This window comes from Mesocricetus auratus, unplaced genomic scaffold (assembly GCF_017639785.1).
Source record: "Mesocricetus auratus isolate SY011 unplaced genomic scaffold, BCM_Maur_2.0 Super-Scaffold_100015, whole genome shotgun sequence".
Lineage (NCBI taxonomy): Eukaryota > Metazoa > Chordata > Mammalia > Rodentia > Cricetidae > Mesocricetus > Mesocricetus auratus.
Window position 1 is genome coordinate 63,071,310 of NW_024429198.1, and position 26,299 is coordinate 63,097,608.

At 49.8% G+C, this 26,299-nt stretch overlaps 2 protein-coding genes and 1 non-coding gene across 5 annotated transcripts in view; 2 read left to right on the forward strand and 1 right to left on the reverse strand.

Annotated features, from left to right (window-relative positions):
- Positions 1–1,012: 1,012 nt before the first annotated feature.
- On the forward strand, positions 1,013–10,600 carry LOC106022276. Its single transcript, XM_040757552.1, has 4 exons — positions 1,013–1,032; positions 9,276–9,944; positions 10,238–10,288; positions 10,481–10,600. Exons 1-4 carry the CDS (start codon positions 1,013–1,015, stop codon positions 10,560–10,562), a joined length of 822 nt encoding a protein of 273 aa, XP_040613486.1. The 3' UTR covers positions 10,563–10,600.
- Positions 10,009–10,141, forward strand: LOC121144441. Its single transcript, XR_005881792.1, has one exon. It is a non-coding gene; the product is annotated as a small nucleolar RNA SNORA13 (small nucleolar RNA).
- A 514-nt stretch (positions 10,601–11,114) lies between the features above and the next one.
- The window catches only part of Epb41l4a (erythrocyte membrane protein band 4.1 like 4A), a 192,189-nt gene continuing 177,004 nt past the window's right edge, over positions 11,115–26,299 (reverse strand). For all 3 annotated transcript variants that reach the window (XM_040758055.1, XM_040758052.1, XM_040758054.1), the window contains 6 exons: positions 23,884–24,003; positions 15,678–15,725; positions 14,626–14,694; positions 13,888–13,998; positions 13,663–13,744; positions 11,115–12,253 (listed from right to left, as the gene is read on the reverse strand). In XM_040758055.1, coding sequence (XP_040613989.1) covers positions 12,125–12,253; positions 13,663–13,744; positions 13,888–13,998; positions 14,626–14,694; positions 15,678–15,725; positions 23,884–24,003 — 559 coding nt within the window. In that variant the 3' untranslated portion in view covers positions 11,115–12,124. The remainder of the gene's footprint in view (positions 12,254–13,662; positions 13,745–13,887; positions 13,999–14,625; positions 14,695–15,677; positions 15,726–23,883; positions 24,004–26,299) is intronic.

A 26,299-nucleotide genomic window follows, 5' to 3' on the forward strand; every position in this document is an offset into this window, starting at 1 on the left:
GCCTAGGAGAAGCGTTGCCTCTGCCACACCCCTTCGGTGCTGAGAGAAAATGCCCTACCCAAACTCTCCCCCCTCCCCCTCTCCTTCCCCCCTACTCTCTCATTTGCACCACTGCCAGCGACAGCTGGTTCCAGCTGCAGGCTCTGGTATGCGTGTCACTTTCCTAGTCTCCAGAGCTGCAAGAGATGCACCTCAGGAAACCACAGCTGTTCCTCACAGGGGAGCAGCGTCTTGAATCCTTTCATCAGGAACTCTGACACTGACAGCAGGAGTGAGCAACGGGGCTCACCAAGGAAGGGCTAGCGCACAAACTGCTTAGGATAACCTAACCCAGAAGCTTCCTCAGGACCTGGTGGTATTTGAACTGGGTTTTACTGACACTTGGGCCTTTGTCCACATTTCTGAGGTAACAGAATCATGGTTACATGTTACACCCTAGTATCACCAGGCATAGTAGCTCACATCTGTAATCCCAGCTCTTGCGAGGCTGAGCCTGTCCTACAGAGCAAGACCCTGGGTGACCTACCCACAAGTTGTCGTTCTGGAAGCCTGATGGGGGGACGTCCTTCTGTTTATGTGTTTCTCTTATTGGTTGATGAGTAAAACGCTGATTGTCCAGTAGCCAGGCAGGAAGTGTAGGCGGGGCTCGAGATGAGGAGAATTCTGGGGAGAGGAGGCAGAAAGTGAGCCTCGAGGGAGACACCATGTAGCTACCAGGAAGATAGGACTCCAAGCATTCTCTGGTAAGATAAGGCCATGTAGAAATGCATATATTAACAGTTATGGGATAATAATTAGGAGAGATCTGGCCGGTAAGAACCTTGAGCCATTGGCAAAACAGATAACAATTAATAGAAGCCTCTGTGTATTTATTTGGGGGCTGTGGGACCAGGCAGGAGAGAAACTCTGTCCACAGGAGCCCCCATCAATGCAGGCAATTGTCACTACTGTGGTTGCCTGGCATAAGATAAGCCCCTGCTGTTGAAGACACCAAGGACCTTGATTTCAGAACATGGAGAAATCTAGCAACAGGTAGGCCAGAAGCTTCCTCCCTGCTGGCTAGCCCACACGGCGCCAGAATGTGGGGTGCTAAGTCCTGAGAATAAACAACTGTGGGATGCCCGGCTATAAACAGGACATCTGGACAGTCTCCTCACCCTCTCCAAGCCTCGGGGGACTTGGGGAAAAAGGGGAAGGAAGACTGTAAGCTGGAGGACAAGGAGGGTAGAGGTGAATGCCAGCTTCCGAGCGTGACATAACTGTGGCATCCTCGGACTCACAGCAGTCATGAGTGCCCGCACAAGATCTCCACGAGACTGGGCCATCAACTCCCTGGCATGGAGGAGTCTCATGGGGCCCCACTCCCCCTGAGCATCCATGGGCAATTACTGGTTTCTGGGGGTGCCGGGGGAGGGGGACACATTTAGGTCAGTAGTATCTCTAGTAAAGTGCCCATGCTCCTACAAACCAACCCTCACCCATGTCCATGCCTCTACAAACCAACCCTCACCCATGTCCATGCCTCTACAAACCAACCCTCACCCATGCCCATGCTCCTACAAACCAACCCTCACCCATACCCATGTCCCTACAAACCAACCCTCACCCATGCCCATGCTCCTACAAACCAACCCTCACCCATGCCCATGTCCCTACAGACCAACCCTCACCTATGCCCATGCTCCCATAAATAAATGAAAGTCATCAGGTCACAGACAGAGAAGGAGGTGGGGGTAGGGCAGGGAGTTGAAGTGTGTGTAGTCAGGAGAGCAAGAAGATTAACAGGAGGGGGACAAATGGTAACTGGAATAAACGGAATAGAAATACATAATGCAATGTATAAAATGTGACCTTGAAACCCACTATTACACAGAACTAATAATGCTAACAAAGACACTTTTAAAAGCTGCCCCAGAAAACAAGCAGAAATGCTAACTCACTGAAGACCAGTGAATGCCAGGCTGAATTTGGACTACTGGGATAAGCTAATACTGAACAATTCTCATTCTCTAAAAACTTACCCTAGCTTAATAATGACAAGAAAATAACCATTGAGAGGAGACCCTTCCAACTGCCTATCAGCCTCACATTCCCAGGTTCTTATAGCCCAAGCTCCAACGCCCGGCTCACAGAGGAATCGCCATCTCACGAACTGGTCCTTCTCAATGGGATTACTTAAATGAAACTGGAAACTGTCTCTTTAAGCCTTAATTCGGTCCCTTGAGATGGCACAGGACGGAACACAGACCATCACTCGTATAACAGACTCAAGTATGTGAAACCACCATTCCCCATCATCTTCTGCGTTTCCTTCAGTCTCTACCCCGTGTGATGTGGTTCCACGGCGTGCAACGTTCTGGAACTCTCTGCACCCTGCCGGGGGTCCCCACTTGCAGCACCCGTAGCTGAAGAAAAGGTGATCTAGCCAGCGGAAGGGCGAACCCCATCTCCTCTTCACCACATCAGGCTTCTTCGTCAGGAAAACCCAAAGCAGAGTTTCCTGCGCCCTCGCCACGACAGCAACCTCACTGATAGTAAACCTACTGCCAACTGCACCGCCTACGTCTTGTCCAGACAGGCGTGTGTGTGTATGTGTGTGTGTGTGTGTGTGTGTGTGTGTGTGTGTGTGTGTGTGTGTGTGCTGTGGGCTCTGGGACAGAAATCCTGGCCTTTGGACGCAACCTCTTTAGAATCGCTGTTCGACTTCTGTTTTAGCCCACTGGTTTTTACCACTTAACTCAGGCTCTTGGACCTCACGTCATACCAAGTTGGAGAAGTGACCCTAGCTGTCTTCAAGCAAACCTCCAGTTGCAGAGATTTTTTTTTAAGCTGGGGACATCTCTGATGTCCCTCCCTTCAACAACAGCCTACTGCACAGCCAAGCAAGTGTCCGTACACAGAATCGCAGTCACATCAAAGCTCCCGAGTCCGGAAGAGACGTGGACGAGAACCACACTCCAATTCAGGTCCCTAAGTCCCGTGCCCTTCCCAGCTCTGGAGGTAGTCACGGCTCCGGAGAAGGTCGTCTGTTGGGGCGGGTGTGAGCCTCTTCTGGGCCTTCATGAGAGCCGCCAGCCATAAGCTGACTGTGCATTGCAGATCACAGAGTTACAGAGGGGAAAAAAAAAATCAAAATCCGCCAGCAGCTCCGCTCTTGGGCTCCATGACTCTGGGAGAGTCTGAATCCCAGGCTTCATTCAAGTCGCCCCATCCGCGGGGACATGATTTGAGAGGCTTTGAATGACGGTGGTAACTGAACTAAAGGAGTAAACCAACAAAGCTAAGCGCGCGCCCGTGTTTGGTGCTCCAGGCGCCTCCACTGTCCCTCTGCAGGCCCCTCCTAGGGCAGCATCCTCTCTGAGCCCCGGAAGACCTTCCCGAGTTAGCAGAGACAGACTTCTCAAAAAAAAAAAAAAGAAAGAAAGAAAGAAAGAAAGAAAGAAAGAAAGAAAGAAAGAAAGAAAGAAAGAAGGAAAGAAAGAAAGAAAAGAAAGAAAGAAAAGAAAGAAAAGAAAAGAAAGAAAAGAAAAGAAAAGAAAACACTCTTGGAAGCATGGACAGAAAACAAACGCCACGTGCAGCTAGTCACTGAATGCTCCTTAAAACGTTATTTTTGTGTTCTTCTGTGTTGGCGCGCAAGTGCAGTGCCTGCTGGAGTCCAGCAGAGGGCACTGGACCTGCGGGGGACGTGGCTAATAACAGGTGGTTGCGAGCCTCCGGACCTGGGTGCTGGGATCTGAACTCGTGTCCTCCGGCCTGGAAAGGACGCTGTGCTCTTTTACCGGTGAACCATGTCTCTCCCTCCGTTCACCACCACGGTGTTTCTTATTTTCACACGCGTTGTGACTAAGGACAACAATGTCGTCATACCTGACCAAAAAAGGGGAAAAAGCAAAAAACAAAACTGGACAGCACACAGACTAACCACAACAGAGGCGGCTCGGGAACGCGGCCCCGGCGTCCGTGCGATTCCCGGCAGGCATCACTTCTTCGCGTTCCTTCTTGGTTTAGCACACACATCCGTGGGACACAGAACGCTCCCGCGCAGACACGCTCCGGTCCTGCGAGGACCCTAATAATGTCCTTCCGGATCAAATGACGTCTCAGAAACAAGCCTCGGCTATCAAGGTAGCTCAGCGGGTGAAGGTGTTTGCTGCCAAGCCAGTTAGCTGACCTGAGTTCAATCCCTGGAACTGGCATGGGGGGGGGGGGGGGAGAAAGAGGACAGTCTTGCACAAGTGGTCCTCTGAGCACCATGGGCAGATCTGGGCATACACACATGCATGCACATGCCCCAACACACACGCACGCACACACACACACACACATGCCCGAACACACACGCACCCCAACACACACACACACAAACACACACACACACACACACACTCCACACAATTTAAAATTTAAACGAATAAGGAAAAAAATAAAACAAATTTTCTTTTGGTTTTTAGAGACCTGGCTGTCCTGGAACTCCCTCTGTGGACCAGGCTGGCCTCGAACTCACAGAGATCCCCCTGCCTCTGACTCCCGAGTGCTGGGATTACAGATGCACCACGCTACTGCCCAGCAAAAACACAAACCTTTTCCATCAGCATTTTTCAAAACACCAATGCCCCTGGCCTGACTTGGTACATATATTCTTTTAATTCCTGGAATATAGGATATTCTGCTCAAATATGCCACCCCCGCCCAGATACTGTTCCCAGATGAAGTGTTACTGCGGGAATGCGGCCCTGTAAATCAGGACAGGTTTTGTGGTTGTCTTGTACTACCACCTGGTGGTCATTACGTGTACTTACGTCAGGCCTGATGAAATCTGAATTGGCATTCGTTTTTAACAGTTCTTTACAGTACCTCTGTCATTCAGTCTCCCCTGAAAGATCGCTAAGATGGTGCGGAAGGGATTCTTACTGAACCATACCACCCACCTGTCATTTAGCATAAGACATAACCATGAAAAAACGTAAGGCCTCCTATATACCCCAAGCTTAAAGAAAAGAGCAAGGCTTGTCCGAGCAGAGAGTGACCTGGATTTTAATGAAAGTCAACATATCAACACAGAAGGACAGAATTAGGAGTTACGGTTAAGCCTGGGTTTCATCCCCATCGCAGCAGAGTTACCGTAGACTCTAATCTCAGCTCCAGGAAGGTGGAGGCAGGAGGATCAATCGTTTGAGATCGATCAGCTTGAACTACAGGGTTAGTTGGAGACCCTGGAGGCCCTGTCTCAAAAAAATAAATAAAATTATTAAGAGTATTGCTACAAGCCGGGCGTTGGTGGTGCACGCCTTTAATCCCAGCCCTCGGGAGGCAGAGGCAGGAGGATCTCTGTGAGTTCGAGGCCAGTCTGGTCTACAGAGCGAGTTCCAGGACAACCTCCAAAGCCACAGAGAAACCCTGTCTCGAAAAACCAAAAAAAAAAAAAAAAGAGTATTGCTACAAATGAGTGGCTATAAACATTTTCACAGGGTTTCTTGCTATATTTTAGAAATCACATTTATCATTTGTAAAATGTTTTTTATCTTGGGTTTTCCTGATTTTTATATGAACATGAATATTTTATTAAGGATAATATTACATATAATTACATTTACTACAATTATTTGGTCAACACAGGGGAGGGCCTAGGCCCTGCTCCAAATGATATGACAGATTAGATCCCCCATGGACGCCCTCACAGGGGATGGGATGGGAGGGGTCGGTGGGAGGCAGGGGAGGAGGGGAGGGAGAGGGAACTGTTATTGACATGTAAAACAAGCTTGTTTCTAATTTAAATTTAAAAAACAAATATTTGGTCAATTAATACATAGACTGTCCCTTTTATTAATTTGCTTTAATAGAGAAAGCTTGCATTACTGTCAAATCAAAATCACCATCATTTTCTTTGTTCTTTAGAACAGTCCTTTATTTACCAAGTAAATATTACTGTTTTGCGTAGTAATATTTTCTTAGCACTCATTGTTATCGGCTTCTGGCCGCATTCCCCCAAAAAAAAATAACCAGCCCTTGTGGCACTTTGAATATGAAATGCGCCCACAGACTCACGTGCTCTGTTCAGTGCCTGACCCACACCCCTCCTGCCTCCGCCCCAACACACGAACCGGTCACCCTGGCCTGCCACAGAATCTGCCAAGGTTCACCACGTGCTCTATCATAGCAACACCCATCATTACAGGCTCACACACACCACATGCACAAATGTACACACACCCATCACTACACACGCTCACCCACACACAGCACATGCACGATGCATGCACACACAGATGACACACACACACACACACACACACACACACACACACACACCTCTGGTGTGGAACTTTCTTGAGAGGTGGTGGGAGCCAAAATGCAGGGCTCAGCCGGAGGAAGTAAACAGCCCAGGACGAGGATTTGAAGGTCAAACCTGACGCCCAGTCACTTCCTTTCTCCTTCAGCCCTCACCCACCCGTGATGCTCTGCCTGAACGCGTAAAGCCAAGCCCACGGGGACAGAGCCAAGCCCACGGGGACAGAGCCAAGCCCACGGGGACAGAACCCTCTGAAATGTTGAGCTAAATAAATTGTTTCACCGTCCGGCTGTTTTGGATGAGCATTCTGTCACGGACACAGGGAAAAAAAACAACACAGCTGTTGGTTTTTATTACTGTAACCTTTCTGCGGACAAATGTTTTCCTTGGCCTTTGTGTCATTTCACATTTTGTTTCTAATTTATGTTAACCAAATTAATTTATCAAATACCCACATTGATACAATAAAGTTGTTTTCCTTTTTGTCTAAATAACCAATAAATAACCAATAACTCGTGTCTTAGTAACACCCCCCACACACACAACTGACTCCGTGATGGAAGCACCATTCAGGCCACAAAACTCAGTGCACAGACAGCACCACCTGCCAAAATAAAAGCCCATAGTTCCGGGGAAATCTCTTTTGCTTTTTGGCTTCTGTGGCTCTGCTTCTGGCTAACGGTTCTTGTTAAGCGAAGTATGTCAACCCGGGTCTTGGGTGTGTGTGTGTGTGTGTGTGTGTGCGTGCGCGCGCGCGCGTGTGCTTGAAAGTCACCCTGAAAAAGGCTCACTGCTACACAGGGGTCCCCGACACCCAGTGCAGTGTCTGGCCCGCTAACAAAGGCTTCCTATTGGCTTAAACCCATGCCCGAGCAGTCTTTGCTGGTGGGTCCCACAACACTAAGTATTGAGGCTTACTAAGATTCCCCAACAGTAAGAGGCTTGGGAAAACGGGGGGGGGGGCTTAACTGAGGAGTCGGGAGGAAGAGTAACAGACTGGAAGGAGGGACAAACAGCACGGAGGGAGTTTGAAAGAAAACCTCCGGGTGCGTTACTTTATAAGCTTACTTTCCAATACACATGCACGTGTATGCGCATACACACAGGGACGCAGATATGCCACACCACATGAGGTGACACACTCACCCAAGAGTCACGCACATCTAAAAAGTATCCCAGTACCTGACAGGTAAAACCCTCCCCTCTGTGGTCAGAGAGACTCCCGAGATAACACACACGAGTCATCGCCATTGGCCTTGGTCACCTTCCAGAGGTTGGCGGTAAGGCCATATCGCTGAAGACACCGCACGCTTTGGACTCGAGAGGAAGGAAGACAAGACCCAGGATGTTACAGTGACTTCTCAATGCCCAACACGTTTCTCTTCTATGTGGTTACCGCCCCAGAAGTCTTGTCTTCCTTACTCAGCCAAGTTCTAATGTGAAGATAATTGATCTGGGGGAATATATTTGGTTTTTCGAGGCAGGGTTTCTCTGTGGCTTTGGAGGCTGACCTGGAACTAGCTCTTGTAGACCAGGCTGGTCTCGAACTCACAGAGATCCGCCTGCCTCTGCCTCCCGAGTGCTGGGATTAAAGGCGTGTGCCACCACCTCCCTGCAGGCCTATATTTTCTTATCTTCCTTTTCAAACTACTTCGAAAAAGTATTTTTATGGTGCTCCAAGTGTTTGAATGTATACATTATACATTAATCATTCATTTTAAAAACCAGGCATGGTTGTGAATGCTGTCTGTAATCACAGTTCTCCGGGAAGCTGAAGCAGGGGCATCACTGTGAGTTCAAAGGGAGGGAGGGAGGGGACACACCTTACCTACAGGAACTCACTGTTCCACACAGCTCCCATCAGTGTCCCGCCTCTGCCCGTAAGCAGTGCCGGTGTGGGTGGGAGGCGGCCAGTTCAGAACCTCTGCTTCATTTCTGAGGTGAAAATTCACTCTAAAATTTCATCGTGAAGTCCAGCTCCTCGCCTGAGGAAACGCCCTGTTGGACTCGTTTCTGCCTCTGTCTCCCCTGTGCAACCCCCTGACCTCTCCAGTCACCGACCACAGCCTGGTGCCCTGGTCTTACAAAGCTCACCTGCAACCTCCCTGTAATTAGCACCATGGGCTAGGAGGAACATAAAATGTCCTTTTTCTGAACTGAAATCTGCTGAGGGTTTGGGTTTTTTTTTTTTTGACATATTGTATGATTTAAGACATTGAAGGAACTTTAAAAAGATCAAAGCACCTTATTAAAAAATCTCTTATTGGTTATATTTATAAATGCTGGGTTATTGTTTAAATTAAGTTTTCATGTCTTATAATGTTGTGATTTGATAATCTGAGAATCTAAAGTTAGTATTGTACTATTAGGCAATGCTGTTTTTTTGTTTTGTTTTGTTTTCCTACTTCCAGACAAAGCCCTGGCTGTCCTGGAACTCACTGAGTATCGACGAGGCTGACCTAGAACTCAAGAGATCTTCCAGCCTGTGCCTGCAAATCCTAAAATGCAAATCCGGCTTTTTTGGCCTGAGTGGTGGTGGTGGTGTGCGCGTTTTTGTTCTGTTTTGAGGCTGGCCTGGCTATCACTAAGTAGCCCGGGACGGCTGTGAACCCCTCACCTCCCTCAACTGCCTGGTAGTGCAGGCCTGAAGTGTCATACCCCAGTCTTCCTGGCTTCCGACTCTGCTGTGACTGTGTATTCACATTCACCTGGAGCACATGCGGACTCGGTCCTGGTTTGGGCTTAGCTTAGGGTTCCTCATCCGATGGAGGAGGAGGAGGAGGAGGAGGAGGAGGAGGAGGAGGAGGAGGAGGAGGAGGAGGAGGAGGAGGAGGAGGAGGAGGAGGAGGAGGAGGAGGAGGAGGAGGAGGAGGAGCAGGAGCAGGAGCAGGAGCAGGAGCAGGAGCAGGAGCACGAGGAGCAGGAGCACGAGGAGCAGGAGCAGGAGGAGCAGGAGGAGCAGGAGGAGCAGGAGGAGCAGGAGGAGCAGGAGGAGCAGGAGGAGCAGGAGGAGCAGGAGGAGCAGGAGCAGGAGGACCGTATGGCACTCCCTGCATTCTAGGTCTGGGTTCCTCCAGCTCTATGCCCACTCTCGCCGCTCATCACTGACCGAACGCTCCGAGCGCTGGAAGGAAGCGGAGCTGGAGACACAGTTGAAAAAAAAAATCCTTTTATTATCTATTTGCGGGGTGGGATGCTGCGAGCCGAACAACGGGTCCCACAGCAGCACTGAGAGCCGGGCTCCCCCGCGCTGCACTTCTCCCTCCGGCCACACGGCGGCAGGAGAGCGCGCGGCGGCCGTGGTACAGCCCGGCGTCGTCCCCCCCCCCGCGCCCCGCGCACAGTGGGCTCTCCCGGCCGTAGAAAAGCATTGTGGGTCGGCAGAGCCGTCCTTTCCGTGCTCGCCGGGGACGCGCACTCATGGCGGTGCCGGGGGCCGGGGCTTGCGGAGTGGCGATGGCGTCTGGGGTGTCCCCGGCGGCGGCTTCGGGCCGCTGCGGCCCCTTCCCAGGAGGAGGAGAAGGGCGGGCTCGGTGGCCGTGCGAGCGGCCCGCCCCGCGGAGCCCGGAGTGAAGCGGGGGTCGCCGGCGAGCGCCGAGGGTGGGCGCCGGTCTTCGCCGCGTGCACGGCCCGGAGGACGGCGGAGTCGGAGGTGGGACTGAGCCCCGTGCGAGCTCGCGTGGGGGAGGCCAGGCGGGCCCCGCGCGTGCCGCCGCCGCCCTTGTGTTGCCCGTTCGCCTCTGGTCCCTGGCGTACGCGGTGTCGAAAAGGGCGCACATCAATGCTCGGCGGCCCCTCCTCGCCCCGGAGCCGTGCACCTCGGGCGTCGGGGCTGCGCGAGTGACAGCGACTCGTAGTTAACCCCAGCGCGGGTGGGTGCGGGGCCCAACGCCGGGGACGCCGTCGCCCTCCTTTTTTTAAAACTGGTTCCTTCTCCCTCGGCAGGTGGGCGTCTGAGGCTGGCGGGCGATTCTCGGAGTGCGGAGGCGGCTTAAGGTAAGGGGATTGCAAACCACAGGCCTTGGGGATCTAAAAATGCGGGGGGCTTACCCGAAGCTAGCCCGGAAGGGGCTGCGGAGAGAGACACTCTTGCCCCGTTGGCTGGTTTTTACCCATGCTAAAGGCTGTGGTGGTGGATTCGTTAATGAAAAACAGACCAGTAAATAAATGAATTTTTTTTTCTTTCAGGATGTCCTTGATTCTGAAGTTTGACCTTCAGAAACGTGGGTATAAATGTTCTTCCCAGAGGTGTGTCGAGACGCTGCATTGATGATGTTTGTAAGATGAATAAAAACGTGTCATATACCACTTTTGTGTGTAATTTCTCGCTTTGCTTACCGGGGGAAGGACAGACAGCGCACTGGGGGACGCTGCCCTGGGAGTTGGGAGTGAAACATGAAGGGGAGGCGTCCTTGGGGGCTGGAGAGATGTCTCAGGTTAAGAGCACGGCCTGCACTTCCAGAGGTCCTGAGTTTAATTCCCAGCAACCACATGGTGGCTCATAACCATCCGTAATGAGATCTGGTGCCCTCTTCTGGCAGACAGACATGGAGGCAGGATGTTGTATTCATAATAAATCTTTAAAAAGGGAGGGGAGGCGTCCTTTTGAGATTAGTCCTCTCAGAAGGTGCGACCATGTCCTTAAAACCCAAGGAAGCGGTTGGGGGGGGTAGAAGCCTTGGGAAAACAATCGTGTGGGCACCATTGAACGGTGTTGTCGGGTGCTATGGTCCCTGTTCTAGTTTCTGGTTAAAAGTGAAGTTTTTGTGAGACGGGGATGTTAGCAGGAAAGGCTGAATAGGCAGTGAAGAGACCACACCAGTAAGGCTTGGGTTTTATTAAAGCAAGATCAGGAATGACTGGGGAGGTGGGGCGGCGGGTTTTGTCACAGTGAGGTGAGCTGCTGAGGATATCCAGCAGACAAAAAGTACAGCAGAGGAGAGTGTTGAAACATGACTGGATGGAAAGGACCCTTGGGTTTGGCTTTACTTGGGGGATGCGATAAAGGCCACAGTTGTGATTTGGGTGCTGTGGAGAGAATTTGGCAAGCACTGTCCTGCTGAGCAGTCTGCCACAGTTGGGAGGCTTTAACATTGGGATGCTGAAGATGGTCTTCAAAGGGATAACTGGAGGCATTTACCTGGGAAAGTCGTGGGTATCTCCTAAGACCTGCAGAGGCAGGTGATGCCCTGCCTTATGATGTCAAGAGGCTTAGAAAGGGAACAATTTCAAGGAGGCTAGAGACAGCCACAGGGAAAGGGGTCACGGCCGATGACAGCAATACAGGGGGTTCTTTTTAGAGTTACTCCTGAAAAGTCACCTTGTACAAACAGGGAAAGGGTCCAAAACTTCAGGTACATGAGTGTGTTGGGCAGGTAACAAGGTCCTAACGGGCTTTTTTTTTCTCAGTAAACAAAACAAGGACACTTGAATTCAAATCAACACTTAACAGCTTTTTACAATATTTGTAAATAACCATTGGGACTTAATGCCGCAAAATACAATATCACAAACAGCTTGATGGGGTTGGGTCATGACAGTCTGCAGTCCTGCAGGGACTGCATCAGAAGCACATGTGGTCTTGGCTGTGGTGGAGATGAGCTGCATGGACTTGGATGGGTTTCAGGTAAGACTGACATCCGGTGAGTTCATAAAGTCCTTCCAGTCAAAAGGCCCCACAGCACAAAAACGCCGTGCTTAATAAGCCCTTTAAAAATGTTGCTTATGCTGAAGAGACATGTCCAAGATAAGTGGATAGTTAACCTAATTCACAGCTTCAAAAGTTACCAGTGGCACTGAATTTCCATTCCCACCCTGTGCCCCTTAACCGGGTCAAGTCTCTGTCTTGAGGCGGGCAGCCTGGATAGTCTTTATTGTTTTTGCTGTATGTTTTCCAGTCAGATTGATTGTAGATAGCTGAGACTTTTTTTCAATTAGGCTGTCTTCAGACCCATTTCTTCTCTAGAAAAACATTTGATAACAAAACAATCAGATTAAGAACTTTCAGAAACAGACCAGAAGCTGGGCAGAGAGGGTCTCACTTGTATAAAATCTTGGGAAGAGAGCAAGTCCAGCCTGAGCTACATAGTGTGGCCTTAAGTTTATTCATTTATGGTGTTGCAAGTTGTAATTACGAAAAGAAAAGTCTATGATACCGTTTGCAAGCTCCCTCTACTTAACTGCAAAATCAAATACGTTAATCTTGCTCTGACAAGATTGGGTACACATCCGTTTTATTTCTTCAGGCTTTCTTTTCAGAGCAAGGCCTCTGTCACCCTGTGAAACAGTTACTAAACTGCAGTCACTTAAGAGTTCCCCGTCATCCGGAACTGAGTGTCACTGTCAACAGGGTCAGGAGCCTGGAAGAGAGGTTAACTGACCTCCCTGACCCTGGACACCATACCCAGGACTTGTGGAGTCTGGACTTGCACACGACCCATTAATTAGGTCAAATGGAAACCCAAGGATGCCTCTACAGCTAGCTCTCTGCATGCCTCCTAGGGGTGACTGAGTTTGCTATGACTTCTCCCAACCATATGCATAAGCATTTCCAGGCTGGCCTTCCCTTTGCTGTGGAGGACAGCGACATCAGGACCTAAGGACTTTCTGTTTGCCATCCCTTTAACAAAGCTGTGCCCACCGTCATTTCTCCAGCTTGAAAAAATACCTTAGAGCACTTTCTTTTCTTTTTAATCAGTGAAGCACTTATTTCTAAAGAATTCCCCTTAGCACCGCCCTCCCCTCCCCCCACCTTCCCCTCCCCCCCAAGTGCTTGGGGCCCTGGACCACTACCTCTAAATTCCAAGTGACTCTTTGGAGGCTGTGCCCGTGGCTTCTAATCACACCCCTCCTGCTTTCAGATTTTTACATGTGGGTTTGTTTGTTTGTTTGTTTTTGATAAACCGTATGGAATTAAAGGCTCACTGCTCAATGTATCCAAAGGAACTCCCAAAAGCACAAGGTGGATGTTTCCCAAACTCCTCACAGCTGCTTGCCCCTGAGCACACCTCTGACCCTGGCACTTTGGAGGCAAAGGCAGGCAGATTGTGTGAGCTCGAGGCCAGGCTGGTCGACACAGGGAGTTCCAGGTCACCAGTGAGAGCTATAAAGTGAAATCCTGCCTCACACACACAAAAAAATTATCTGTTGGGCTGGCAAGATGGCTCAGTAGGTAGAAGCCATAGCAGTTTAATCCTGATCTCAAACCTGAGAATCCATGTAAAACAGTCCTCGAAGCAGGTCTCTGACCACACACACACACACACAGAGAGACAGAGAGAGAGCGCATGCCCATATACATCATGCACACACACAATAAAATGCATATTTTTTAAATAGTCACCAGAGGGACACCCTAAAACCTCACTAACCTGATGCACTGTGGAGCCACCAGACCCCTGAGCGTCCGAGGATCGGGTCACTGGAAGTGGCGGTACAAGGCCTGCTTTTGAGCTGCCATAGAGAAAAGTGTCAGAACTTGTGAAGAAACAGGACGGAACCCATCATCTCACACTCCTCTGGGGCAGGGAGCTCTGCGGGCTGTCTCTCGTGGAGGAGCCCAGAGAACGACACTGCTCCCCGGCCTGGACACTTACTTCACTTCCGAGAGAACAGAGCGCTCTCCGTCTGAACACTGGGATCGGCGGTACTGCCTGTAACTCCGCGGAGAATGGGAATGCCTGATGCGGACTGGGTCGCCCTGAGTCCTGAGAGGACAGGGACAAAGCAGGGAGACACACTCAAAGTCAAAGCAAGAAAGCAGGCGGCTTTTCCTGAACGTTAAACTGTAAAAACGGAACTTTCAGACTGCCTTTGATTAGTCTAGTTTTCACTTTGTAAGTGGATTTCGCTTGATGACAGGGTCTCATGAAGTCCAGGCTGGCCTCAGGCTGGAACTGGTTATAAGGCTGGAGACCAAGCTGGCTTTGAACTGGAGTCAATCCTCCTGCTGCTGCCTCCCAAGGTCGAGGACCAGAAACCGGAGCCACCACACAGAGAATAGTTCTAGATACGCCTTCTACCTCTTCCCTCACATTAATCTTTGGTTACTGTACTAACTGAAACGCTGCATGGGACACAAAGAAAGGATGGGCGGTTCCCTTCTTGGTGGCCTGAATGGGAACGGCCCCCACGAGCTCGTGTCTGAAAACTCGCTGGTCCTGCCACCCTTGGTCTGCTGTGCCAGACTCCTGGCTGGACCCTAAGCCTCTGAAACCATAAGTCAAATCGAACACCTCCTTTTCCTAGCTTCCCCTGACCGCGGTGCTCTGTCTCGGCGATAGAAATGAAGTGACATCAGTAAAGCTGTGCAAAGCGTCTCAGAGCGGACTCACTCCACTTTGGTGTAGGGGATCTCTTTCAGCTGCTCCTCTGACAACCCAGACGGGTCCACGAGTTCCTTCCTAGGAGAGAAAACGCAATGAGGTCAAAGCTGTCAGGCCTGCGCGCATTCTAACGCCTCTCCCAAAAGGCGAACTTCCCCTTCCTGCCCTTGTCTCAAAACGTGGGGCTGGTAAAAGCAGTATTCGCTACGATGTGCACAAACCTGAGGAGACCAGATTGCGTTCAAGGACACATGGGGGAAACCCTCTCCTGGAGCTCTTCCCTCCTTTCTGTACCCCACACTCTCCAGGCCCCCATCTCCCCAGCGGCAAGCTGCCCTCCTGTGGCGGGGCGGGGGTCTTTCTTCCCTATATGGATTTGCTTCTTGCTGTGAATACTTGTAATTCTTCCTACGGCCGACTAAAAGCTGCGCATATCATGCTGGACAGACGGCTCAGCAATTAAGAGCACAGCACTGGCTGCTCTTTCAGAAGACCCCAGTTCAGCACCCAGCACCCGCGTGGAAGCTCACAACCATCCGTAACTCCATTTCCATGGGGTCCAGCATCACCAGGTACACACATGCATACATGCAATGCATACATGCAAGCCAAAAACACTTGCAGGTGCGTGTGTGCATGTGTGTGTGTGTGTGTGTGTGTGTGTGTGTGTGTGTGTGTGTGTGTATGATATGTACATAGATATTCTAAACTGGACACGTGGGGGAGACCGGATACTCAATGGATGTGTATGTGCGTGTGTGCATGTGTTGTGTGTGTGTGTGATATGTACACAGATATTCTAAACTGGACACGTGGGGGAGACTCGATATTCAATGGATGTGTGGCGTGTGCCTGTGTGTGCGCACACGTGTGTGTGTGTGCGCACATGTGTGTGGGGAGACCCTACTCACTGGATGTGTGTGTGTGTGAGTATGGGGAGTCTCACTACTCACTGGATGTGTGTGTGCGTGTGTGTGGGGGGGGGGAGTCCCACTACTCACTGGATGTGTGTGTGTGTGCCTGTGCGTGTGGGGGGGGGGGGGGGGAGTCCCACTACTCACTGGATGTGCTTCCAGAGCTCTTCCTTTGCTTGGACATCAGGACTTCTTCTGCAAATAAATGAAACGACATTCACCTCTGCACCATGTGTCCCCCGCAAGCCTTACAAGTCACCTGTACCAGTTCTGTGAGGTCCTCCTGGCCCTCTGGCTACTGGCAGGAGACGTGAGCAACCAGAGCTCCTGCGATGACCAGTGAGAAGACAGCGGGTAACTCCTTGGCCAGCGTCACTGGAAAACTCACTTAAATGTGCATAAATAAAAACGAGGCATCACCAGATCTCCATGTGTGAAAGAGCCCGGAAGCCACCTACACCTACAGTCCTGGCATTTCCCAGGCAGAGCCAGGGGTCTCACCACAGGCTTGATGCCAGCCTGGCCAGCCAGGGCCACAAAGCAAAACCTACACATCACAAGCAAAAAACCACACAGGAAGAAAGGAACACTGGGGACATGGATACAAGCCCTCTCTGGCTGTGACTGGACAAGGGACAGTGACCCAGGGACTCTGGCTCCTCATCTCCTCTTTATTACAACTATTGATGTGTGCGCGCAAGTGTGTGTCACAGGCCGCTCAGGACACTTTGCAGGAGTCGGCTCTCTGCTTTCACCAAGCTGGTCCCAGGGATCTAGCTAAGCTCCTCAGGCTAGGCAGCAGGCACCCCTAGCCTGGTGAGCCAACTCACCAGCCCCACACTAGCTGTTTTAAGCAGAAGAGAACTCATTTCTAGTGTTAAGGCCCTCGGCATGATCTGCGAGGACCTAGTACAAGCAACAGCCATGAGGGGAAGGCAAGCGGTCCCACAACATCTCCTCTCTCACACGACATCTCAAGCAGCGCTTCCGCACCAAAACTTGGGCCACAGGGGACAGGGCTGATGGGGGACGTCATTCTGTACTTATGCTTCTCTTAAACTATTCCAGCTGCTGCCGCAGGATGGGACACTTTTTTCAGTCCCCTCAGAAGGAAGAGAGATCTAATAAGGGGCCTAAAGAAAAGCCCTAAGCCCAGACAATGAGCAAGGCCAAGAGTCGAGGCTGCCGATAAACCCTGCCCTGTGGGATCTTACGCTGGAGGCTCCCAGCGCACAATATCATCAGCAACGCTTCCATTCTTCTCTCATGCATTCTGGCAGGGCCTGCTGGATCCACAGAATACGATATGCTCTTTACTTGGCTACAGAATCAGTTTCTCCTTTGTGTGTGGATTGGCAGGGTGGGTGGGGCGGGCACAAAAATCTGCTCCATCGGTCAAATCAAAAGGAGTAAAATGTATTAAGGGATAGGGGACAAAGCCTGGGTGTCTGGTGTTGATCACAGATTTTGTTATATAAAACTGCATGCTTTAAAAAATCATACAAACGGTTCTGGAAGGTCTCGGACAAAACCTATCTTCCTAGACTTCGCCCATCTGATCCCCCGGGGTAGTCTGTCAACCCTGAAATGACACTGAGGAGGTGCAAATATTTCGGAGTACTGGGCTATTCTCCCACCCCAGGTCACCATGCCCAGGTTGTCTCGGGCCAATCAACATTTATCACAGGACGGGTAGGTGGAGGCTCTGTTCTGCTGGTCGGCTGTCCTTTCAGGGAAGTTCTGGAAGGACTGGTTAGCTGTCTCCATGGTACAGGAAGGTTCTGGAAGGACTGGTTAGCCGTCTCCATGGTACAGGAAGGTTCTAGAAGGACTGGTTAGGTGTCTCCATGTTACAGGAATGTTCTAGAAGGACTGGTGAGCCGTCTCCATGGTACAGGAAGGTTCTGGAAGGACTGGTTAGCTGTCTCCATGGTACAGGAAGGTTCTGGAAGGACTGGTTAGCCGTCTCCATGGCACAGGAATGTTCTAGAAGGACTGGTGAGCCGTCTCCATGGCACAGGAAGGTTCTGGAAGGACTGGCTAGCCGTCTCCACAGCACAGGAAGGTTCTGGAAGGACTGGCAAGCCGTCTCCACGGCACAGGAAGGTTCTGGAAGGACTGGTTAGCCGTCTCCATGGTACAGGAAGGTTCTGGAAGGACTGGTGAGCTGTCTCCATGGTACAGGAAAGTTCTGGAAGGACTGGTGAGCCGTCTCCATGTTACAGGAAGGTTCTGGAAGGACTGGTGAGCCGTCTCCATGGTACAGGAAAGTTCTGGAAGGACTGGTGAGCCGTCTCCATGTTACAGGAAGGTTCTGGAAGGACTGGTGAGCTGTCTCCATGGTACAGGAAGGTTCTGGAAGGACTGGTGAGCCGTCTCCACGGCACAGGAAGGTTCTGGAAGGACTGGTGAGCCGTCTCCACGGTACAGGAAGGTTCTGGAAGGACTGGTTAGCCGTCTCCATGGTACAGGAAGGTTCTGGAAGGACTGGTGAGCTGTCTCCATGGTACAGGAAAGTTCTGGAAGGACTGGTGAGCCGTCTCCATGTTACAGGAAGGTTCTGGAAGGACTGGTGAGCTGTCTCCATGGTACAGGAAAGTTCTGGAAGGACTGGTGAGCCGTCTCCATGTTACAGGAAAGTTCTGGAAGGACTGGCAAGCCGTCTCCACGGCACAGGAAGGTTCTGGAAGGACTGGCTAGCCGTCTCCACGGCACAGGAAGGTTCTGGAAGGACTGGTTAGCCGTCTCCATGGTACAGGAAGGTTCTGGAAGGACTGGTGAGCTGTCTCCATGGTACAGGAAAGTTCTGGAAGGACTGGTGAGCCGTCTCCATGTTACAGGAAGGTTCTGGAAGGACTGGTGAGCTGTCTCCATGGTACAGGAAGGTTCTGGAAGGACTGGTGAGCTGTCTCCATGGTACAGGAAGGTTCTGGAAGGACTGGTGAGCTGTCTCCATGGTACAGGAATGTTCTAGAAGGACTGGTGAGCCGTCTCCACGGCACAGGAAGGTTCTGGAAGGACTGGTGAGCCGTCTCCATGGCACAGGAAGGTTCTGCACCCTCAGCACTGCTGATATTTGAGCAGCAACTGTGTAGGGGCTTCCCTGTGCTGTTAAGATTAGGTCAGTGCCACCCACAGCATGAACCCACTAGAAGCCAGTGACCCCTTCTCCCTCCCCCCAGTGTTAAAGACAAAAAAGACTCTGGGTAGCCCGTGAGATGGCTCAGCAGGTAAAGAGCTTGCCACCAAGCCCGATGACCTGAATTTGGTCCCTGGGACTTCACACGTTGGAAACCCCCAAAACGCTGTCCTCTGGCTTCCACTCAAGATATGGCACACAATTCCCACCCCAGCCCCTAACACATACAAATAAGTAAATGTAATTAAAACACTGTTAAACAGCTATCAGCATTGCCGAGTGTCCCAGGAAAAACAAAGTTGCCCCCACCCGAAAACTACAAGTCTGAAAGTAGCTAAACTTAAGAGACAGAAATTTCTGGACAAGTTACTGTAAAGATCCAGCGTGTGACTACAGAAACAATGCAGACAGCACCGGGGGTTAGATACATACATGCATACATGCATACATACATGCATACATGCATACATATAAAAGGTGGGTGAGGCCTGCATTACAGCTGATGACAGTGACAAGACAGAGTGGCAAGCGGTGTGACCCGAAAGCTTGAGGCTCAAAGCTTAAAACGCTTTAACAGAAGATAAGGAGAAAGAAAAGCCATGTGCAAGGGAGGCCCGACCGTTGACCACCCCGCCAAACCGCGAGGTGAGAGGCGACGGGGAGGAACAATTACTTTTGAAAATGAGGTGTGTGTGTGTGTGTGTGTGTCCATGTGGTGTGTGTGCACAGGCGTGCAATGACTCGGCAGGTCAGGTCAAAGTACCTGCCAGCAAGCCTGGTGTCCTGAGTTCCAAGCCCAGGACCCAAGACAGGAGGGAAGAACCCACTCTTGTAGGTCGGTCCCCTACACGATCACCATGGCATGAACGCTCCTATACACATAAACACACACACACAGCACACACACGCACACACGTACATACTCAAAAGAAATGTAATTTAAATGCACATGTCTACCCACACAGCTAAGAACCTGGTTAAAGGGTAAGCGTAGAGCTCAATGATTACGCCCTAGGCAGGCGCACGCGGCACCCGTGTTAGATCTCTGGTGCTGCATGCCCAGACACGCCAAGAAGTAGCACAAGTCTGAGCGCAGCGGGCATTTTTCTGTTGGTGCTTTGGGAAACTTCAGTTTCTCATTGGTGCCTTTCTGTTGGCACTTTTAGCTGGAGACTCACTTAGCAGATGGGGGCTGGAGGGAGTTAAGAACTGTTTCACGTGAGAGTCAGTCTTGTGATTCCATTCAAGATGCCAGCCATTCTGTCTCTGAAAACTTAGCGGGAAAGCTGCCTTGGCCTGGATGCCAGTCCCTCCACGCCATAAATTCTGGACCCAAGAGGTTCAGGCATTTAGTCTATGCCTTTACATCCTACGGCCCTGAAATGGCAGTGTTCTGAGGAGACAGTTGTAATATGTCCTGTAACTTCGAAGGGCTCGCGGGGAAACTAAGGCTGGGGGAAAATGGCTGCCTGGCCACCCGTGATGCACAAACACAAGCCACCGTGACGGCGGCTATGTTACCTCATGCTTGTATCTGCGTACACAGTTGATGTTGTCTACCCTTCAACACGGTTTTGTGTGTTTAGAAACCTGTGAAATCTCAGTAACCATTTTCCCGTAGCTCAACTGGGAGAGCTTGCTGCTCAGTGTGCCCAAAGCCTTGGGTTCTATGCCAGCACACGCAAGACAGGTGTGGCGGCATAGGCCTGTAATTGAGCACTCAGAAGATGGCTCAGGAGACTAAGCCCATCCTCAGCTACATGTTGAGGTCCAGGCCATCCTGGGCTATGTGAGACTGTCTTAAAAGAAAAACAAAACTTATGCAGACACTTTGTTTAAACTCTTCAAAGAAGTTCCTCAGTTGTCCACAGTTATAAAATATACCAGATATAAGCGTGCTGCCAGTATTGGTCCAGGATTTTTTCAAAGCATCTCCATCTACATTTGTGCAATGATTCAACTTTAAATCAACTGGAGAAATTAGTTTGTATGGACCAGCTCGTAATCCAAACAGTTGGGCAGCTGGGGAGGAGACTCGAAAGTTCAAGGCCAGCCTGGGCTACAGAGTCTCAAAATAACTATGTAATAGCATACAATATATAATAATATTTACTTCAAATAGCAAACATGGCCGTGTCCAGCCTGTGTTGTTGCCAGTATCAAGATAGCTGCATCTCTAAACAGCAATTTAAAGTTAAAAAACATGAGTATACAGAAATTAAATTTACTCAGAGGCTTCTAAGCACAGAACAAATTCTTAGCACTTCTTCTGATATCCCTTAACAGTCAGAAAAAGTGAAATTAGGAAATACCTCACTCCTTCCTCCCTTCCCGTCCTAATTAGGAACATGAGGTCCAGGAGCCAAACTGTCCAAATCTGTGCAGGAGCGCAAGTATTCACTGAATATTCGCCCAAGATGGATTTTGTGTTTTATTGGGTCCATCACTTCCCAGACAGCCTCAGTGATCAACATGATCAAGTTTTCAGTCAGTTAAAAGTAGTACCACGTGGTGGACACCAGGGGGCGGTGGAGGCCAATCACTCATGCATGCACACACAGACTATTGTTTGAGGACCCAGGGTAAGGCCTCTCCCGCACACCCCAAGGGGTGGAAAGCCGTTTCAGTGAGACTGAAGCTGACCCTATTTTATGTATCTTCCACAGCAACAAACACAGATGCCGTAGAAATGGAACTGAAAAATACACTATCCTCATAGCGTTTAATAGATTAGACCCAGTCGTGATCAGCGTAATGCTTATGGGAAGGGGGCACAAATGCACACACTAACAACAATTAATAAATGAAAACTTCTAAAGGAGAATGGAGTTTGCATTATAAAACTTCCTACAAAGAAAATTCTAGGCAAACAGTCTTGAGGCAGGCGAGCATCGGGGATAGTTTAGCTACCCAGGACTGCACCTGATTTGGACTGTGCATACAGGAGACACCCTTGGCAGCCTGACACCCATAAGCACCTGTACTACACATGTGCACGCATGCACACGCACGCGCGCGCACACACACACACACACAAAAATGCAACAGATCCTGCTCGATCACACTGCGGGAATGTCCGAGTTTGCCAGCACATGGCCAGCTCAAGCTGAACTGGTTTGGGATGCAGGTATAAGACACACCTAGTCCTCTAAGTGAACTTGTAGGGGAAACCTCTACTTTCCATCACTGGCCTGTGTGTTGTTGGATGCACACTCGACTAAAACCAGATGCATTATGGGAAAGGACTTGTGCAACAAACTAAGGTCTACAGATCCAAATCTCCCAGTCAAAACAGAACTACAGAAAACACACCCCAGGCATCCAGACTCCTCCTTCAGACAGCATGTAGAAAGAGGTCCCAGGACCTCGACACCTGGGGCCCTGGGCACCCTCACTATGTGGCCCGCTGTCACGCATGATGGTTTATCTGTCCACCCTGTCACTTTACTTAGAATGACGTTACCATGCTAATTTGCAAAGCTGTGTGGGTCTTTATTGCATCTCCTCAAATAAGATAGAGATGGACAAGGTGTAAACATTTAGCCCAGGCCCCAACAGGACAACGATTCAACTAAGCATTATACAAAATATTTAAAGAAGAAATAACGCTGGTTTTATATTAACTCTGAAAACAAGGAGGAACATATTCCAAATTACAATGTAACTTTGTTTCACACACACACACACACACACACACACACACACCCTGAAAATCATAGTGCCACATTAAAAAGAGAAGGAAGAAAAAAAACTGGACATAATAGCACCTGCCCATAATCCTTACTTTTGGGAGTTATAGAGGCAGAAAGATCAGAAATTCAAGGCCCTCAACAGGATGTAAAGGTGTAGACCTTTAATCCCAGAACTCAGGAGGCAGAAACAGATGGCTCTCTGTGAGTTCCGGGCCAGTCTGATCTCTATAGCAAGTCCCAGGCCAGGTCAGCTAGAGCTACATAGTGAAACTTTGTCTCAAAGAGAAAAGAAAAGAAGAGAGGGAGGGAGGGAGGGAGGGAGGGAGGGAGGGAGGGAGGGAGGGAGGGAGGGAGGGAGGGAAGGAGAAGAGGGAGGAAGGGAGAGGAGGGAGGAAGGGAGGGAGGGAGGGAGGGAGAGGAGGGAGGAAGGGAGAGGAGGGAGGAAGGGAGGGAGGGAGGGAGGGAGGGAGGGGAGGGGAGGGTTCACCTGGAGTCACTGATGACTGTGAGTCACCATGTGGGTGCTGAGAACAGACTCTAAGTCCTCTGCAAGGGCAACAAGTGCTCCTAACCACTGAGCCATCTCTCCAGTCCCAAGGGACCCCATCCTTTTTTTTTTCTTTTTAAGTTCTAATCCAAAGCTAAGTATCTATGATTGAGGACAATCCCTCAAATGTACGACACACGAGATCTATGTTGTGGCCGCCAGTGTCCTCTCCCGGCCTCCAACCTAAGAATGCATTCTCAGTTTTCTCCCTCAGAGACAGACACCCGGCTGGTTGTCACATCAGTTTCCCACATCCATCCTCTCCCTGTGCAGACACTACCCTCTCCTCCCACGAGTAAGGAAACCGTTACAGCTGGCCACCAGGATCACAAAGGCTTTGCGGTTAATCCCGGCTCACTTGACACGGGCATGCTCAGCAAGTGAAGGAGGCATGGACGGCCTAGCTCTTGATGCCTAGACTAACGCGCACGCATGAACACGTAGGCGCAGCACTTTATCAGCTCACGGAGAACCGATCTGGGGGACAGGCAACCTCACCGTTACGGGGTAACTGTGCTCACGCATGTCATTGCCTAGCAACAGGAGGGGCAGGCAAATCTCAGCATTGCGGAGTAAGGAATCATTCAATGGCTACTGCTCACTAACGGCAATCTGACAGGAAGACAGTCGTGACCAGGTTCGATTTAGAACAAGACTTCCGAGAATTCTATAGCCTCAAATATGGCAAAGCAGTAGGTGTTTTGCCAACAGCCAGGCTTCAGAACAAAAGAGGTTCTACATATCTGGGTTTTGATGGCCTTGTCCCCATGACGTTTTGTTTTGCCTGAGCTCTGACTCCTAAGCCTTCAGAAATGGCTAATGAATGGTACACATGTAAGAAGGGGAAACAGCAAATAAACAATGACTGTCCCTGGTGGAAACAAAGCCCCCGTAAGTGAACAGACCTGAGCATCTATCCACCTGAGCCATCAAGCTCCCTGATTTGGAACGAAAGTGGAAAAAGAACCCACGTACGAGCGAGATCTGTGCCTGGATCGCCTGTTGTTAGGATCCACTTGGGTTTTTTCCTTCTGTCGCCTTAAGACGGCTTCCCACTGAGGCGCTGAATCAACCATGTCGTTCTCCTGCCGTGTTCTGAAAAGACAAAGCAGGCGTCTGGAGTTCACACCCATGCCACACACGGTGGGAAAATGAGGACTCTGAGCCATCTGGGTAGCACAAAGAGACCCTGTCTCAGGGATGATGAAGAAATGCAAAGTTAACGTCCACCCATGGATGGAAATGAAAACACAACACGCCCAAATCTACAGGACACATGAAAGCAGTCCCAGCTTCTCAGTCACTTGAACCTTGCTTTTTCAGTAAGAGAACAGCAATTTGATTACACCATAAAAGCTGAGAATCAAAAACTGGATTAATATATCCTTAAGTAGGTGTATGTACCCATAAATAGATACACATAAGCATACAATGTTCATATTAAGTCTATAAAATAGTAACTTATTTTAAAGCATGTCCTTATGATGTTCTGTATCTCCTTGGCCTGTTGTAATCTCTCTCTTTCCATCTCTAATTTTGTTGATTAGTCTTCTTTCTCTGTCTTTTGACTAATTTGGCTGAAAACTTGGTAATCTTGCTAATATTTTCATGGAACCAACTCATTTAATTGGTTGTACTGTCTTTATCATTTCTATCTCATTAATTTCAGCCCCCACTTTAATCTCTTCCTGTTTACTAATTTTGGGTGTTGTCTGTTACTGTTTTTTTACAGAACTTTCAAGTGTCCCATTAAGTTATTAAATTGAGCTCTCTTGGGTTTGTGTGCCTGTGTGTGTCTGTGTGTGTGTGTCTCTGTGTGTGTGTGTGTGTGTGTGTCTGTGTGTGTCTGTGTGCCTGTGTCTGTGTCTGTGTGTGTGTGTCTGTATGCGGGTGCCTGTGTGTGTGTCTGTGTATGTGTGTCTGTGCCTGTGTGTGTGTCTGTGTGTGTGTGTGTGTGTGTGTGTGTGTGTGTCTGTGTGTGTGCATGTAGGCAGGCAGAGCCATCGACACTTCTCTTAGAGCTGCCACAGACTTGGGTGTCCCGAGTTTCTGTTTTCACTCAGTTCTAGGGGTTTTGAGCTTCCCTCTCGATTTCCCCCTTAACTCACTCATCACTCAGCGGTGTGCTACGTAGTCTCCACGAGTTTGTGTGCTTTTTGCGGTTTCTCTTGGGGGTGATATGCAGCGTTCTTCCACGGTGGTCAGAGAGAATGCCGGGAGTTATTTTCCCATATTGTTAGACTTGATTCGTCCCCTCTACGTGGTTGGTTCTGGAGGAGGTTCCATGAGTGCCGAGAAGATGTGAAATGCAGTCTTCGGTTTGGGTGAAATGTTCTGTAGATCTTGGGTCCATCTGATTGATGATGCCATTTAACCCAATCTTTGTCTGCTTACCTTTTGACCAGGTGACCTGTGTACTGGTGAGTGCTGAAGTCACCTACCATCGCCTGTTAGGCTTAATCTGTGGTTTTATCTAGTTTCACAAAGTTGGCTATGCCCACATTTGGTGTGTATGTGTTACATTGTAATACCCTTTTGTTCCACTGATGAATATGAAGTAACCTTCCTTATTTCTTCTAATTAGTTTTGGGTTGATGTCTACATTGTCAGAAATTAGCCTAGCTACACCTGCTTGTTTCTTAGTTCCATTTGCTTGGAATACCCTTTTTTTTTTTTGACAGGGTTTCTCTGTATTGTTTTGGAGGCTGTCCTGGAACTCTCTCTGTATACCAGGCTGGCCTTGAACTCACAGAGATCCGCCTGCCTCTGCCTCCCGAGTGCTGGGATTAAAGGCGTGCACCACCAATGCCCAGCTTGCTTGGAATACCTTTGCACACCCTTTTGCCCTAGTGTGTCTTGTAAAATGACAAATAAAAGACCTAGAGACAGATATTAGGGTTCATGCTTCAAGCTGTAGATCAGAGAAGCAAAGCAGACGGCCTCCAGCTCTTACCTCTACCTCAGGCTGAAAGGGCTGATCCCGTCTCCACGAGCTCCCACCAAGCCTCAAACTTCTGCCTCTGCTCAGTGTGGCTGGAGAATGGATGCCTGACCCTGACTACTGAAGACCCTGCTCATATCTTTTATACCCCTCTAGCGCTTTGGTTAAAGGCGTGTGATCCCAAGTGCTGAGATCACCTTTGTGGGAACTGTTTCTTTTAGGACTGGATCAGTTTCCTGGAGTCAGTGTGGCCTTGAACTAACAGAGATCCGTCTACCTCTTAATCTTCAGTCCTGGGATTAAAGGTGTGGGCCTGGCTTCTATGGCTAACTTGTATGGCTGCCTTTCTATTTTGATCTCCAGTGACTTTGATAAATCATAAACAACATCACCACAGCGTCTATCATCGATAGTGAAGTATTTTTCTCAGAGGCACAAAAAGACGGATCC